General features: G+C 37.0%; 1 protein-coding gene across 1 annotated transcript in view; it reads right to left on the bottom strand.

Moving 5' to 3' along the window:
- PRIM2 (DNA primase subunit 2) overlaps positions 1–17,818 on the bottom strand; it is an 89,592-nt gene that overhangs the window by 19,874 nt on the left and 51,900 nt on the right. Inside the window, exons 7-9 of the mRNA XM_005483949.4 lie at positions 17,277–17,344; positions 14,187–14,259; positions 13,062–13,247 (exon numbers count right to left, since the gene is read on the bottom strand). Coding sequence (XP_005484006.2) covers positions 13,062–13,247; positions 14,187–14,259; positions 17,277–17,344 — 327 coding nt within the window. The remainder of the gene's footprint in view (positions 1–13,061; positions 13,248–14,186; positions 14,260–17,276; positions 17,345–17,818) is intronic.

The raw sequence follows: 17,818 nt of genomic DNA on the forward strand, positions 1-17,818 counted from the left end.
TAGTGCAAGCCCTATCAATTCCCTAAACAAGAATGCTCTCATATGATGTTCAACAATTTTATTTGAATTTTACCCTAAGCCTCAGACTTTCAAACATGGCAGCATCACTCAAAGCGACTCAGTGACTGAAAAATGAAAAACATCCCTTCAACCAAAGTGACACAGTTATCAAAATTTGATACAACTGTGACAAAAACCCCTGGCTTTTACCGAGACATGGTTTAACCTTTTGGATCAGGGACAGAACAAAAGGATATTAAGCCCCAATCACATGTTTCAAGATGTCAGCAAATCCTCAGTATAAGTGCAAATTAAAAAAAAAATTTACTTATTTTCTAGATTAATTGATCATTGGGGAAACAAATCAAGTAATTCTTAAAATAAAATTACAAAGAGACTGAGTAATGAATAAATTTCCTCAGGCTGATAAGTATGTTCCTTATGTCTACTCTAGAAACATACACTCAGCTTTTTTGAGGCAGTCATAAAAGAATGACAAAAGCAAGGCAATGAAAGACAAAACAGTACATGGATAGTTGATGTTTATGAACCCTCTTGAACACAGAGTAAACCAGATATTGGTGCTCTCCTAACAGCATAGTTTGGCTCAAGATCACTAGCATTCTCTCTCTAAAAACTCTGCTGTAAAACCAGATTTTTTTATTCATTAACAAGATAATAAAAGACAAAAATCACATTTTAAGATAATGATCAAACAGAAGTACAGAAAACCAGGTATCAGCCCTTGCTGTCATAATGAAGAGAACTGCTTACATACAAAGAGCATTTTATATTTTATCTATGCAAAGTGCACTATAATCAAGACATATTTCAACTCTAGACTGCAATTACAACAAGAGCCTTTCTGCTCCCAACAAAAGAATGCTTGTTTCAAAAAACCACAAGACTATTTTCCTATCCTTTTAGGTTTTTTCTGACTAAAAGATTACCTGACTGGAGAGAAAATGGGAACAGAAGAATAAAGAAGCTCCACTACCAGACTGCTCTGAACTGTTTCAGAAAGTAACACACATCTCACTTTCAGTGCCTGCTGTAAACTTCTAAAAACAGGGAAATAACTGTGGTAACAAAGTACAAAAAGAAGCCCAACTATTGTAATTGATTTTTTTTAAAGTTTGTTAGAATTCATGATCCAAATTCAAATCCATTAAGTACATGAAAAAAAACCAAAATAAATTGGAATTTAAACAGCAAAACTTGCCATAAAGACCATGTTTCCACTCCTACGTGTATAGCAGGTGACCAAAAGAAAAACAGGGAAACAGAAAACAAACGAACAAACAAAAAACCCAAAACCACAAAAACTCCACAAAAAACCCCATATTTAAGGACATTTTGTTTTTCTTCTTTGTAAGCAGACTTAAGAGGGAATGCAAGGAGATGTAAAAGCCTAGCCTATAGAATTCAGTTTCACAACTAAATAGCATTATACATTTCATACAAAATTAGAATCCAACCTTTTCTCAAGAAGTAGTAACACCTCTAACGTTGAAATACTTGAGCCCTATCATCATTTCCCTTTCCTAAATCTTAATATATTAAATTTCCAAAACATAAATTGCACACAGAACAAATAATGTATGAAGAGCTGTTCTGTCTTTATTCATGAGATCCAACAGATTTCAAAAGACATGAGGCAGAATTTTAAATCAATTCTGAAAGTAAAAGTACCTTTTTATTTACATCGTGCCTATTGTGATATATCAGCAGTGTGCACATTTGATACAATATGCTGCTTGTCTGGATGACTGAATATGAAACAGTCATGATTTATTGGCTGAGTATAGACTGAACATGACAGCTTTATGATGTTACAGCAATTACAGGGACATGATCAAAAAAAGTATTCAGAATCCTGGGTTTTGTTTTTGTAAACAGTTTATACAATTCCAGGATACCTGAATTTTTGATAAAATTATTTTAAAGCATTGTTTCAACGAAGAGCACAGGAACAAAACTGGAAGACATCTGCTGTGTCATTCAGCTTGTCCTGGTAGGTAGCAAAAAGATGTGGATGAAAAGATTTGCATCTCAAAAACCACTAACCCCTGTGTCAGAACTTGGGGTAAATAGCCAAAGAGCTTAAATACATTACCAGTGGTGTGTGCAGCAACGTGCAGCAGGCATTTTTCAGCAGATGGTTAGAGCTGCATGGTTAAGAAGATATTCAAAAGAGGCTGTTGAAAGCTCTACATTTAGTGACACTCAGATACTTCTAAACTTAGAAATTTTTCAGCCACATAGCCATATCCATCTATTACTTTTCTTAAAATGTCACGGAATGACTTTCTTGCTGCTGCTGCAAGGGCCAATAAAACAGAAAGCTCTTCTGACAAGTACAGTCCATCTACACTGAAGATGAAGTGCAAGGACTGACAAGTGATTCAAAACTACAAAAGGAACCGTAGAAAATTAAAGGTCGGGCTTCACCATTCATTTTTATACATGCAGTTCTAACAAGACACTACATCAAGCAATATCTACAGCAATGTGTGTTGCTGAGAATAAAACCAGTCATAAGAGAGCAGATTCTGATCTAAATTAGTTTTAGTACAGGAAAGATAATTATTGCTTTCACTCTCTTCACTGCAAGAACCTTATCACCAACTAGCTCATACAGTAGATGATTATATGCAGATTTCTGTGTCTAATATGTAACAACAAAAAGTGATCCTCTTTCTTTTTATGGTAGCTAGCACATCACTAAAACTGTGCCAGTACTGTTAATGTCCTGGAAGACAGATTATAGTCAGAGCTCTCCTCTACCCCTAAGACAAGCCACAATCTGAAAGATTGCCCAAAATCTTCCCTTTTAACATAATTCAGAAGATGAAACCTGAAAATCATACATTTTTAACAGGTTAAAAAAATACTGAAGAAATTAAAGCACATTAAAGTGCATCATCATTGCCAAATGTCAGCACAACTTCAGTGTTGCAACAAAGACTGCAGAGCTCCAGTTTCGACTAGAATAATTGGGAAAATTGAAAAGGGAATTGAGTTTGAAGCGAAAGAGTACACATTTTTAGTACCATTTACTACTGTGTTTCCCCAAATATTTATGTGCACACTATAGCCTTCATGTATATTACAGTCTAATACTCTTCAATGAGGCACTTTTCTAGTGCCTCATCTTCAGTTGGGATTCATTGGAATACCACCAATGAAACAAAAATATGGTGAAAAATAATGGGTCTATACCAGATCCAGTTCATTTAAGAAATACTGCTTTAAGACTTTTAATCTATTATGCAAAATGTAGTGGTTTTTTAATTAGAAGTTTCTGTAACAAAAATACTTTCTTATGAAAAACAGTTACAAAATATTCCTAAACCTCGACAGCTGTAAGACACTGATATGCTGGTTTTTGGCTTAAAAAAGGAAAGTTTCAGAGGAAAATACACAGAGATATTATTGAGTCTAATCTGCATCTACATTAGCTACAGGGCATAATTAAAACATAATTATGTCCCAAAGACATTTCCTCCTTAGCATCCTTAACTTCACTGATAGACCTGTAAGCACCCTGGGTTTAAGAGGTCAGGCAATGCCGTTTAAAATAAATTCTTACAAGGAAAAGGTAAAAGAGGTTTTGCTTTGTTTTTATTCTTTCTAGTGCTCAGAACTTCCAGTGTGTCAGTCAAAACACAAATTATATGCAAACTGAAAGAAAATAGTATCAAGTGAAGTTACAGATTATTCCCCTGACAAAAGGAACTGGTGCAGCATCTACCCTTGGAAGGGGTGTGCATGTGTACTTATGTATACATAAAGTTGTAAGTTAACAGTACCTTTACAGTGTTGATTAAGTATATAGCATATGGGCAGAAATAGTGAAAAAAAAAATTACTTCCATCTTTCCTGAAATAGGTGGAACATGTACTCTTATATTCACATCTAATTTTTCATCATCTGACTTCTTATGTGTCAACTGAAATTATGATGTGCTCTAATTTGGAATCAAAATTAAAACAAACTATAAGAGAAAGCCACATAACAAGTCTGTATTATTTTGTTTAGTAAAGAAGTTAAAGCAGCAATACCTACAAACATATTTGTGTGAGAACTGTGAACAATGTAGATGATACTGGTAAATCTCTTTGCAGCAAAGTCACATTTTTTTATCCATCAGGAAAGCAGAAATGATTATCAGCTTCTTTGAAAAACTTGTATTATTAATCACATCAGGCAGCAACATCCACAAATGCAACATGGCATGTTATTTTAATGACAGCAATTCCATACTATTATTTATATCTAAGTCCTAATAAAAATCATTATCTGATGCAAACAACTTTAAACAATTTTGATTTGATCTCACGATGCTTAATTAAACAGGAAAAAAGCAGCTATCTCTAGCTCTGATTAGATGAGCTAATTTTCTGCAGTCTTTCCAGAATCACTGTGTGCACAAGACTAAACACAAGTAACACTGACAACCCTATCAGGGACTTCCTCTAGGCACAGTTATATCTTTACAGGCATTGCTAATCATCTCTTCTTTGATACTGCAAGGCAGGAATCTTGTCCCAGTTCCTTCCTATGATCTGGCAGAATTTAACAGGACTCTGCAAGAAATTGTTGACGTATGCTCACAAAAACATAGAATCATTTATGTTAGAAAAGACCATCAAGATTGAGTCCAACCATAAATTATACACTGCCAAATCCAACACTAAGCCATGTCCCTAGGCACTCTCCTCCTTGGAATGCAATCAAATGCAACCCCTGTGAGCCTGCTTTCTCAGTCCTCTCACTTCCAGAATCCATTACAGATCTCCTTCCTGCTGCTGTAGTCAATAGGCACACACAACAAATTGACAAAATCAAACCCTGCAGACCAGTGTGGCAGTAATCCACCAACAGGACTGCAACGAGCTTTCAAAATTCTGAAGCACTCCACAAGAAAGGGAAACAGAATGCTAGCAAGCATAAGCAAATGTGCCTAGGACACACAGGACATGAAGGAAACACAGGACAAACTCCCACCTATAAAACACAGCTTCAGATAATAATATATGACAGCAAGAATCTTGCACAGACTTAACATACATACTGTGATAGTTACAATGCCAAAAATAACACCATTTTAATGGCAATTGAAACTTATTTTCATTCAGCCAAGGAAGGATATTATGATTTTATGATCCTATGATTCTAAACTCAGTGGCCAGATGACAGAGGTTTTTCAAGAAAATCCTACTTGTCAGGCTCAGCTCCAACTATTCATGTGGAGCCAAAGGGTGAAGAACAATAGCTGCCCACAACATAAGTCCTCAGGATGTTCAGTTATTTTAGTCTTACTACTCACTCCTAATTAGCAAATTACCATAGCCAAAGGAAAATAAAACAAAATCTTTTTCCAAATACAACCAACAATAATACTACTAATTCAGCTTGACTTAAATGTAACACCAGTAATCCATGTATTTATAGCTTGAAGTCATGCTTTTAATTCTCATGCCTGGTTGTATGAATTTTTACTATAAAAAAAATTCACTCAAAACACCTCTTCTGCACATTGCTTATTAAAATACAAAAGGGACTCCAGCCTATTCTCTTCAGCCAGGACCAAGGCAGCTCATCAAACTCAGCAGCCATCTGTCTTCATGTGAATTTCACCTACAAAAACAGTTACGTCCCATTTGAACAACACACCTCTTCTCCTCCAGGCTGCAATTTGTATGCAAAAAAACACCACTCAGGAATTATATGAAAGGAGTATATCTCCTGGTGTTTTACTCACTGATATTAAGCTGATTTCTGGTAATCAACATGAATAATTTTTTAACATACTAAGCTGATTTCTGGAAACCAACATGAATCATTTTTTAACTTGGTGTTCAGTGTTTCACTGTCTCAGAGGCTCTTCAATTCCTAACAAACATCTCAAAATATAACTCAATATCTTGGTCAAATCACTTTGCAGTTATGCATAAATATTCTGATTTCATAGACTTGGCTTTCTTTTCTTTATCTAGCTCTTTTCTTTACCCTTTGGGGTTAAAATTCAAACTAAATATTAATTTTTAGTCAAGCCTACATGCCTAGTATGCAAGCTTTGGATGATCTACTTATTGTCTTGAGACCCCTGACAACTGCACATTACTGTATTTTTCTTTGAACTTGCATTGAAAGAAAAGATTTAATGTAACCTAAACAGTATGTTTGCGAAAAAAAATGAGTCATGCAAATGAAAAATGCATTTTCATGTTTCTTCTGACAATTAAATCACTTAAAGCGTGTTATTAAAGAAATTTCAAGAGCTAACTTTGTAGAATACAAAACGCATTTTGAAACATACTGTTTGAAACATACAGTTATACTACATAAGCATTGCCATTCAACATATAATAATGTTATGAATGGAATGCAATTTTGCCAAAACATAGTAAAAATTATTTCACTCAAAATCTATAAAATTAACTTGTTCTATTTCACTTCAACTAGAGTATGAAATCGTAAATTCCAAATTTACAAAGACAAATACATAAGTGGTTCTACTGAAGCTAATTTTACAGTCATTGGTGAAGGAAAAATACTTTGTGATTTTATGGTAAGTTTAACACAAATCCACAATTTAAAAAATAATGTGAATATCTAGGCCCCTGATAACCAATGAAAGCAACAACAACATTCTTTACTATACTAATACTTGTTACCATGACATAGTCCTTCACTGCAGAATTCAGGAAATAAGATCTTACTGCCAATACATGCTGCACTTTTATTACAATTTTGTTTTATATGTCATAGAAGAGAAAACAAAACCTTCTTCAAGTTCTATTTCAGTCTTTATACATCTCAGGAGTATTCAAGCCTGGCCACCTATTTACATTACAGTACTATCGATGTACAATTTTTTTTAAATGAGATTTTAATCCATATAGAGGCATTTCAATTTTACCTTTATCTCTTAAATGTTAAATATTGTGGCTTGCTGTCCAAAATGTCATTCTAGCCTGCAAATTTGTACAGTTTAAACAATTAAAGAATAAAAATAGCAGATAACATTCAATTAGAGAATTATAATTAAAAATATGAGATAATAAAGATCCTTTTCTGATTTACGAATCAAAACTTACCAAAAATAGTAGCCAGCAATACCCAATATAAAGGGGGCAAGTAAGAAAAAAAAACCTAAGAGCAAAACAACCCAGAAATCTCTAAGAAATGAGAGAGTAAAATATCAAACTCAAACATAACCAACTGACTGATAGAGAAAACATTCCTGAGGATTTGAGCTGGTGCAGGTTGTTTCAAAGAACCCCCATACCATCCAAGCATTATAAATTGCACTGGGGATAGTTGTATGTGCTTAAAAGCACTGACCCAAAGATTGCCAAGTGCCTACTTCTACTTTCATTTAAATACAAAGGGCTTTTTAAATAATTGTATAGACTTACACACATTAGAGCAAGAACACTTCTAATTTACATCTATACATTATATTTGTTTATTCCATGCTATCTTGTCTCCCTCTAGTGGCTGACTCTCACAAACACGGGCTTCTACCCAGCTTCAGCCCTGCTGCAGAATCTCAGGGCAATTCAGGCGGGACAGGACCTCACGAGGCCCCTAGTCCAGGCTCCCCTCAAGGAATTTCTGGTTGGCCTTGGTAGAAACCTTCATCACCTAAAGTAAAAACTCACTCTTGAATTCAGACTCAAGAACCTCCGAAGATCATTTGGAAAAGAAATCATAGAGCCAGGAAAATAAAGTCACTGGAACTATCACTTGGGACGTATCATCATCCCAAAGTTTCACTGTTTTTTAACAGAGTAGGAGACATAGGTCTTTGCATATTGATGCAGTATATGGCTGTCACATTATCTGCCCTCAGCTTCATACATGACCACCAAGTGTGGAAGAATCATGTAGAACATATCAATGACCAACTCAAGTTCAAAAGCTTCACTGTGAAGGGTTGGCTTTTTTACCAATAACAGACCCTGAGCAAGGTTGAATTTGAGTGAACTCCCATCTTTCTTCTTCCAGCAAAACATCTGTCATGAGGACCTTCACTGGCAAGAAGGGATGAGGAGGCTTACCTCAGACAACTAGAAAACAACCTGCTCCTTGCCATTTGCAATCAACTGCAATGGAAAACAACATAATAGAAACAACATAATAACTTACTGTAATAGAAACTGCAGTAAGTTAATCTGGAAGGCTGAGTCAGGATTAATAAGAGGCTTTGCCAGCCTGAGTGCCACCACATCTCTAAAGAGTCCTAAAACACAGAAGCTAAAGAGCCATAAGAAGTCACAACAGACTAGAAAGCTGTTCTATCACAAGGATAATTTTGTAAATATAGTAATACTTCAGTTTTGCAGATTTATTGAATAAATAAACCCCCATGCTCTTGCACAATTTTAAGATGTCCTTCAGTAGCTTATGCAATAAGAATTAAAACTAGTGCAATGTCAAACTGCAGCACCAAAGGAATTACTTTTCAACATGGAGTGTACAACCAGCAACTGTTACGTCTGCACAAAGAGGTAAAAAATCAGAGTACTAGAAGAGGGCATTTTGTACCACCATACACCAATAACTGCTGAGAAAAAAGAACATGTATCACAAGTATATGTAGCAGTGGGAAGCAAAAAGTGAGGAGCTGCCTTAAAGCCTTCCACCTATATAAAAATCTCAGATCCAGGCTGTTAACTAAAGAAGTAACTGAATAACACCTTAAAGAAACTGATTCTGCATTCCTTCTTTCCTTTGTTTGAAATAACTGCATTATCTTTCAATTCCTCCTTTTCACATTCACAGGTTAATAATGCAAAAATATCTGAAAACAGAAACAAACTCCACTATAATGATATCTGTTAGAGGACTTATTTTCAACTATGAAAGCATTTTTACATCTGCACTCTAATTATTTAATTTGCCTTGTCATCTTACTACCTTTGTGTATTTTTAAATCACACTGGAGTTACATCCCCCCACCATTTTTTGGAGGTCTTTTTTTGGACAAGGTTGGGAGTTACTTCTTAAGCAAGAATAGTGAAAGAATCTATGAGAATCAATATTTTTAGAGTAAGATTTCAATTTATAGAAAAAAAACCCAGTCTTAAAATAACACTGAAGTTATGGAGCCAACTGGCCCAATCATTCATTCAGAAGTAACACATCTACTCCTATCTGGCAGTTAATCCTTTCATCTGAAAAACAACAATTTACCATTCAGGCACTCTTAACCTAGCAATTTGCAGAGTAATTTTAATTGCAGTGCCTAAATTAGAAAATGTTTTATTTTGCATTCTGCTTTTATCCCTGTTGTGAACATGCCAATACATGACCATTCCCTCCCCCGCTCCACCAACAGAGCATCTCCACCTTCCTTCTTTGCAGGTGTTACTTGATTTTTTTTCCCCACTGACTACATGATTTCACACTTCATTCATACTTCATCTATTCCTCTCTAAAGGTAAAATATAATTTCTAAAAAGCTTTTCTACAGTGTTTTGATCAATGAGGCCTCAGGTATGCCTGAATCAGTTATTCAGAGCACAGGAAGAGTTCTTTTTGGTGCAAATTGTCCATATGCCTATGCTCAGCCTGCAGACCATGCTTAGCCAGTTGGTTGCTAATGTGCTCATGGTAACTTCCTTCCTGCTGAAGACTGAAGGTGTGTGCCAAGAATTCATAGGATTGAAAATTGCCATAGATGTTGCAGCTATTAAAGACAAAAAATAACAAACAATTTTGAAATCATAACCATTTCCAGCAAATTGAACACTCCCTCTCTGCAATATAAGAGTCAATAGGTAATACAACATTAACCTTAATCTTTATAAAGTATCATGCATATGTCTTCACAATGCTCCAGTAAAATGAAACAGTGTAATTAATTATCTCCACTCTACAAGAAAGGAACAATGGCACGAATGCCAGAAAATAAAAATGTCAAAAGAAGAAAATAGCAATAAGAATTGCATTAATCTTCCTTTTTACAGGACATTAAACACCGTATGACACTACTGTGAAAAATCACAGGCCACCAACCTCCATTAGAGACATGAAAAATTAGTTTTCTCTTTTATTCAAGATTGAAGCTGGTTATGTAGAACTTGAAAAGGACCAAAATTACACGGATGTAGCAGCTTGCTTGTGAAAAATGTAGTAAGCAAACTCCTTGTTTGATTCACAATGTGCTTTCTAACTCTTGAAGCTAAACACAGGATCATAAAACTTCATTTATTTCTAGGGCCTATCAACCGAGATGCTATAATAGAAAGTCATAACTGTGATTGAAAACAGGATCCATACATGTGCATGTACATATTTGGCCAAAGCACAAGTAGGTGGAATCAGATGTGTTCTCCCAATATTTTTTGAAAATAGAAATAACTAATGTGATGCTGTTTTATCGTTTCTAATAATTTGTTTTAATTCTTTCAGTTCTTTTAGACACAGGATATGTCAATTGAAAATTTTGGATTTTCCTGAATTCAGGTAGTGCTGTGGGTTGATCCTGGCTGGATGTCAGGTGCCCACTCCCCTCCTCAGGCGGACAGGGGAGACAAAATACAACGAAGGACTCAAGCACACATTGGGATCACTCATCGGTTACTGTTACAGCAAAACAGACTTCATGTGGGAAAAGTAATTTATTACCAATCAAATCAGAAGAGGGAAATGAGAAATAAAAACAAATCTTACAACACCTTCCCCTCATCCAGGTTTGACTTTACTCCTGATTTTTCTCCCTCCTCCCACAGGTGGTGCAGGCTGACAGGAAATGGGAGGTCACCACACATTTCTGCCACTCCTTCCTTCTCAGGGGAGGACTCTTTTCACTCTTCCCCTGCTCCAGAGTGGGGTCCCTTGTTGGGAATTTAGCTGCTAAGGACTGGAAAAGTACAAAATCGTGGCTAATTCCAAGTCCTGCACCTGCACAGATAGCAGTGTCCTTGGGCCTAGCTGTGGTAGGATAACAAACAGTGAAAGAGAGATGAGAAAAGAGAGATGTAACCCCTAAGGAATCAGGAAGAGTTGATGGTATAGTTTAACCAATAGATTGCTTGGCTTACAGAATATTCATAAGCTTATTATTTGCTGTATAAGTGTTTGATACTTTCTTCAATAAACTGGACCAGAAGGACCTGAGGGACCGGACCGGAGGGGCCTGTGATGAACCAACTGGTGTCCTGGTCCCCTTCCTTTGACAGTCCCTCCCACAGGAAACAATGAACTTCCTCAACGTTGAATCTTCCCACATGCTGCAGTACTTACAAACTGCTCCAGCACATCCTTTCCATGGTGTGCAGTCCTTCAGGAGCAGCCTGCTCCAGTGTGAGTCCCTGTGGGGTCCCAAACCCTGCAGCAAACCTGCTCCAGAGTGGGCTCCTCTCTCCAAGGGGCCACAGGTCCTGCCAGGAGCCTGCTCCAGCATGGGCTTCCTACTGGGCCACAGCCTGCTCCAGACATCCCTCTGCTCATGCATGAGGCCCTCCCTGGGCTGCAGGTGGATCTCTGTATCCCCATGGCCCTCCATGGGCTGCAGGGCACAGCTACCCCACCAGGGGCTGCACCAGGGGCTGCAGGGGAACCTCAGCTCTGGCACCTGGAGCACCTCCTCCTCCTTCTTCTGTTGCGCTGACCTTGGTGTCTGCAGAGCTGTTCCTCTCTCATATTCCCACTCTCCTCTCACTGGCTGAAGCTGTTATTGTGAAGGGGATTTTTACCCCCTTTTCTCAAATAAGTTATCCCAGAGGTACTACCCACCACTGCTGATGGGCTCAGCCCTGGCCACAGGGCTCCCTCCCTCTTGGAGCCAGTTGGCTTCAGCTCTGTTGGACAATAGGGGAAGCTTCTGGCAACTTCTTACATAACCTAACCCTGCAGCCACATACACTACCAAAACCTGCACATAAACCCAACACAACTAGTAATTAATTGGCATTCCACTGCCACTCTTCTGAGGTGTTCTTGAGACTTTTGTAAAAAATGCTTTCTGAAATCTTTTTCAACAAACTACCTATCTCCTTTTGAATTGAGTTATATTTGAGGAACTGGATAAACAGAGGTTCAGATACTCATTCAAATCATACCTTTAAATCCCTTTCTCCTTTCCAAAAAATTTACAGAAAAGTTGATCTATCTTCTGGGTCTTGAAAGAGGCATATGCACCATAATTCATTTTAGCCAATCTTATTTTTTTTCCCTGTATCTTCTATAAATAGCAATGGCCCAGACAACATAAGGTAAGGAAAGATTGTCTACCAAGCACTCCAAAAATAATTCAAGGTATTCTGGAAAGCTGAGATCTCACAATATTAAATACTAAGTACACTCCACACAAAACAGATAAAGTCTGAAACTCTGCTCTAACACATACCACAGGCCAGGCAGAGAAGGATGAGGGAGGAAGCCTGCTTCATAGTGCCTGATATGTTCAAGATAAGGAGCAGTCCACAATCCTCCAAAAATTAGACACTACATCTTCCTCACCCACAATACTCCCAAAAATGTTGGCAAGAGTGAGGCCAATGACTAATATGTCAGTAATACCTCCCATTGCACTGAATAGTATATTCTCACTATTTCCTTGAACACATTCTTCTGTCTTCTGACCCCAGTTTCTTCTTTCATTCTTCAATTGTAAATTTGCTAAGGCAAATTTACTTCACACAGAGCTGTCCAACTAATATATTTTTTTTAATAAACAACAAAAAAGTTTAACCTTGTCTTTCAGACAGTACTGAGTTTGGTCACTGATCTGCTTGGTGAATTAATTTAGTCACATAGAACCTGTATTTCATAAGGGACACTGGTTTCCTAGAAATTTACTGGTAAGGTTTTTCTAGTCCACACTTATAAAAGCCTCTTTATGGTTTGCCTTTTTTCCCCATGGTTCAGGTCAATACCCAACAAAATGACTAAAACTATAAGCAAGAGACCAAAAAAAACCCCTCCTATCTTTAAAAAGGTGTACATTTTGCCCAGTTTTCTACTTCAAAAAGCATCTATTCAAATCACCAGCACAACATACACATGAACTACAATCCCACGTTTACATTTTGTTCAATTACCTTATCAGCATCCACTTTTCCTCTGATAAATTCTTTCTTCCAGAACTCTAGGGCCTGCTCCAGCGTGAGGCCGATGCCCTTGAGGAAGAGCCCGTACTGCATGCGGCCGCCGTGGCGCAGGTGGTGGCTCTCCCGAAGGGCTCTGTGCAGCTGCCGCATGCACAGGGGGAACGACTTCACTGAGAGCTGACAGGAAAAGAATTTCTGTTTAAGGCACACTGATCATTTCATTCGCAGCTTATGTGTGTACTGCGATTAATTAGCTCCATTTGAAAATGCCACTGGCTGGAAGAAAAGATAGGCCTGTACAGAGAGCCTTGGGACTGAATTCATAACACAACTATCCAATTCAACAACCATCTCAAGAACAAAATCCAGAGGACAGAGTAATATAGCTGGTACTATCAGACTGTCTCCAGCTACAAAGTTACACAGGTTTAATTGCTGTCAGGAAAAATATACCCACATTTGCATTACAGTATTTCTTGACTCTGTTTTTTTTCTTTTTGCATCTGGAATGGCCAAATGACCTTTTATAGAGCTTTGGGGGTGGGGAAGGGGAGGGGATTTTAATTCACTGCCAGAGAAACACTATCATGGTTAAGATGGATGCTGAAAACACACATTTCCTAAAATTCAGACGAAGGAGCTGTAATATGTTTTGAATGGACTCTGTACAATTTATCCATGGTGTTTTACATCCCATGCTTTACTTCCATTTTATTTACTTCCTTGTTTTCAAAACCCTGCCTGTAAGTCAAAAATCAAAAACCAGCATTGGAAAGACTAATACTACAACACAGTAATCATAAACTTCATGGTTTACAAGATTGTTAAATAAGAAAATTTTGTTGTATTCTGCTTATAATTAAGTATTTGTAAAAGTACACAAAATCAAACAGCAAATTAAGCATTTCACTGCAACTGCACTCTGAGTTTGAATCCTGATTAGATGCACTTTCAGCTAATTCTGCTCCATCTTGAACTTCAACGCAATTTCCTTCAACAGTTACAAAGCAAACACAAATAAAAAGATAAAGGCTTTATATTTAGTTTGTACATAGAGTACTTGAATTTAAACAGTTATACTTCAACATTGTATATGACTCCAGAAACACAACTTACAGCATCAATTTGCTCTAGAGAAATTTTTCCAGTGTTCTTTTGGATGCTGTAATCTGGGCCAACATAGGAATGGCTGAAAAAGAAAGCAAACGGTATGGCATCACTTAAAGCAGTTCCAAAATATTTTAAAGTTTAAAAATTCTGAAAGAAAAAATTTATCAATTATAGGCTGCAAATATTTCATATCAGGCAAAAACTAGAAACCACGTAATTAGGACTCATAAAGCATGAGTCATAAAATAATGTCATAAAGCATTAGAGCAAACATAGCAAAGAAACCGTCTTTGCCTTCATCTGAAAGGAGAGGTGAGGGATCATACAGGGTTTAGATCAGAGACCCCTGAAGATCATCTACTCCGACCCCTGCTCAAAATGATGTTTGCTCAGGACCTCATAAAGCTTGCAGGTTGCTTAGGATCTCATAAAGCTGGGTTTTGACCATATCCAAGGACAGAGAATCATAACTTTCTGAGCAATCTTTTCCAAGGTTCAACCACTCTGTCAAAAAAAAAGTGCTTTCTTATGTGTAGGCAGAATTTCCTGTGTATCAGTCTCTGCCCATTGCTTCCTGGCCTATCACTGGATACCACTGAGAAAACTCTCACTCTTTTTTTACACCTCCTTATCAGACACCTATTTACATGCACTGATGAAATGCACACACACACTTCCTGACATTTATCTCCTCCAGGCTGAACAACCTCAGTTTTCTCAGTCTCTTCTCGTACGTACTGGGGAGCCCAGGATTGGTCACAGCCCTGCAGATGTGGTCTCACCAGGGCTGAGCAGAGTGGAAGGATCATCTCCCCTGAGCTGCTGCAAGTGCCCTTGCTAGTGCCATGCAAGAGGACTGTCAGCTGCCTTTGCTTCACAGGCGCTCTGGTGGCTCACAGCTTGCTGTCCAGCAGGAGCCAAGGGCCTCTTCTGCACTCACAGCCATTCAGCTTACACTGCCACGTGGGGTGATCCTCCCCAGCTGCCAGCCTTGCTCTTTCCCTTTGCTGAACTTCACAGGGTTCCTGGCAGCTCATTTCTCCCTCCTGCCCACGTCCATCTCAAAGGCAGAGCACTCATCTGGTGCAAACCATTCTCCCCACTTTTATATCATGTGAGTCTTGCTGAGTACACACTCATTTCCATCACCCAAGGCAGTAAAGTAGAGGCTAAAGAAGACAGGACCCTAGGTACTCTACTAGGAATTACTGTACTTAATAGATTTCTTTTTCATCACACAAAAAGGATAAATAATTTCAAGTATTTAAACCATGTGTGCCTATTATTACTAATTTTACTATAGAAGCATCTAAATTCTCTTTGGTCACCTGTCTGTTCACTGCCAGAAGTTGCTTTTCAAGTTGCAAGATCTATTTTGTTAAGGAACTTTCCTCGGGGCAACTTGGAAGCATTTGTATCATTTTTTTGGCTGGTGACAAAATAAACTGAAAACAGTCCCTCCATTTTCAAAAAAGCAAAATGGAAGTGATTTACCAGCTGTACAACATACATACTCAAGGTAACATAAGAATGTACAAAAATACCAGTTGGCATAAATGTGGGGCATAGCATCCCTGTTGAAGTACCTTCTTTTGGAAGCTTTCCTTTTTCCATATTAAAAAAGAAAAGAAGCACAGACAGGACTGAGGGTGATACTGAAGGACTGTTCCACTTACATAGAACAGAGCATACATCAAAAGAAATTTTCAATTTCTCAGTAATTACTCCTAGAGAGCACAGTTTATAAAAACCTAACTTAATTGCTCTTGGTCTTCAAATTAAGAAAGGAATACCACTGAGGCATATTTTTACAACCCCAGTAAGATATAGGGTACTAAAATCATGGAAGGTTATTGGCATTCAGAAGTACCCCCAGCTATGTAACAGTAACAATAACATTGCAACCCTTATTTTCTTTCATTGCTCTTGAACAAAGTTCAAGCATATGTAAATAAGCAGAGATATGAAAGCTATTTTTCCTGCTCTGATTTACACTAAAAACAACAAAACATAAAACTCTTCTGATATAATAAAAATTATGAGACTTTTAAAAATCAAAATAAAATGTCAGGGTTTGGGAACAGATAGCTCAAGCAGTAGAGCACTGTAGAAAATAAGGAGCAGGACCCAGCAAACTAGATCTGCATCCCAATTCCCCATGCAATGGTGCCATGATGGAGCCTCGACACTTCCATTTCTAATACATCCAACATAATTTCAATAATCTTAATGCTAAGGTGTATGTGTTCAGAAACTGCTTTCATTGCTGACATCCCATATTTAAGTAAATTTCTATTCTTAGACACATAAAAATTCTACAAAAAGAAACGCCTGATCTAACCAGATCTGCATTGAACACGGGCTTGATAAAATCATCTCCAGAAGTTCACTTCAAGCTAAATTATTAATTATTCCATGATTCTAAACCAGCTCCCTCTAATTGTATGGACCTTGTCCTCCTGCATATGACCACAGTAAGAAAAGTCTCCCATATAAAGTGGTAAAAAGCAATCATATATATATACATATATATATATATAAGAAAGAGACCAGAGTTCTTTACCTACCAATAAAGTAGAAAGCTTATATACATATACCTATATATATATATATGCACAACTAAGAGGGAGGCAAACTATTTACTCTAATGCCTCGCACTTTCAGCAATCTACATAAATCCATTAAAATAACAAATTAGTACTCCATTCATCAGTGACAGCAAAATCTTCCAAAAAGAGCAGGAAGCATAGAATATTAGCAACAAGGAAGGCTCATGCTCTGAGCACTGTAATTTGGAATCTGTTTTTGTTCAAAAAGGGGCTTAACAACATTGCATTTGCTATTAAAAAAAAAAAAACCACCAACCATTATAAAATCAACAACTATTTTTTGTTACTTAGAAGCAACACTAGTTCTATAAACTATGTTCCATGTAATTTATAAAGCTTTTGTTAAGTTGAAGAATTACTTTTGGGTTTTTTTTCAAAGCAAATCACACAGATGAGGTCTGTAAAAAACTTGTACCTAAGGCATTCTACCAAAACAATTACTTTCATCTGTATGAAGAAATATAGTCATGCTTTCACTTTATACTACCTGAGATGATTAAGCAGAGGTTGAAGTCTCTCATCGGACTGTATGGAAGGTAGTGATCGTGCTGTCAGCTGGAACAAAAAATGAGCACAACTTAAAATATTAGCTTAAAAAATCTGATAGCACCAGGCAGGAATTATGTTGGAACTCACACTGCATTGTTACAACTTTATAACCCATTGGGTAAGATGTAATTTCTCCTATTAAAAATAACTAAGCATAGCCTTCCAGAATCTGAAGCTAGCAGAACAAGTTAACAAACGGTGAAAAATAATTTGTCTAAAATTAAAATGCTATTAGAATTAAATAGCAAGACATCATTGAAAGTGGTATATGTTTTTCCAAACATATTTGAACTAAAAGTGATGTTGTGCCTAGACAGACTTCTACCAATGCAAATATAAATCATGAAGTGATATTATATATAATTTACATTTGTATAAAAGCAATTTTACATAGTATTTAGTCACTGTGTGACTTTTATATAAACATGCCTCTGTGTACACTGTTTTCTTTTAAATGGGCATAACATGTTATACAATTTA

This window comes from Zonotrichia albicollis, chromosome 3 (assembly GCF_047830755.1).
Source record: "Zonotrichia albicollis isolate bZonAlb1 chromosome 3, bZonAlb1.hap1, whole genome shotgun sequence".
Lineage (NCBI taxonomy): Eukaryota > Metazoa > Chordata > Aves > Passeriformes > Passerellidae > Zonotrichia > Zonotrichia albicollis.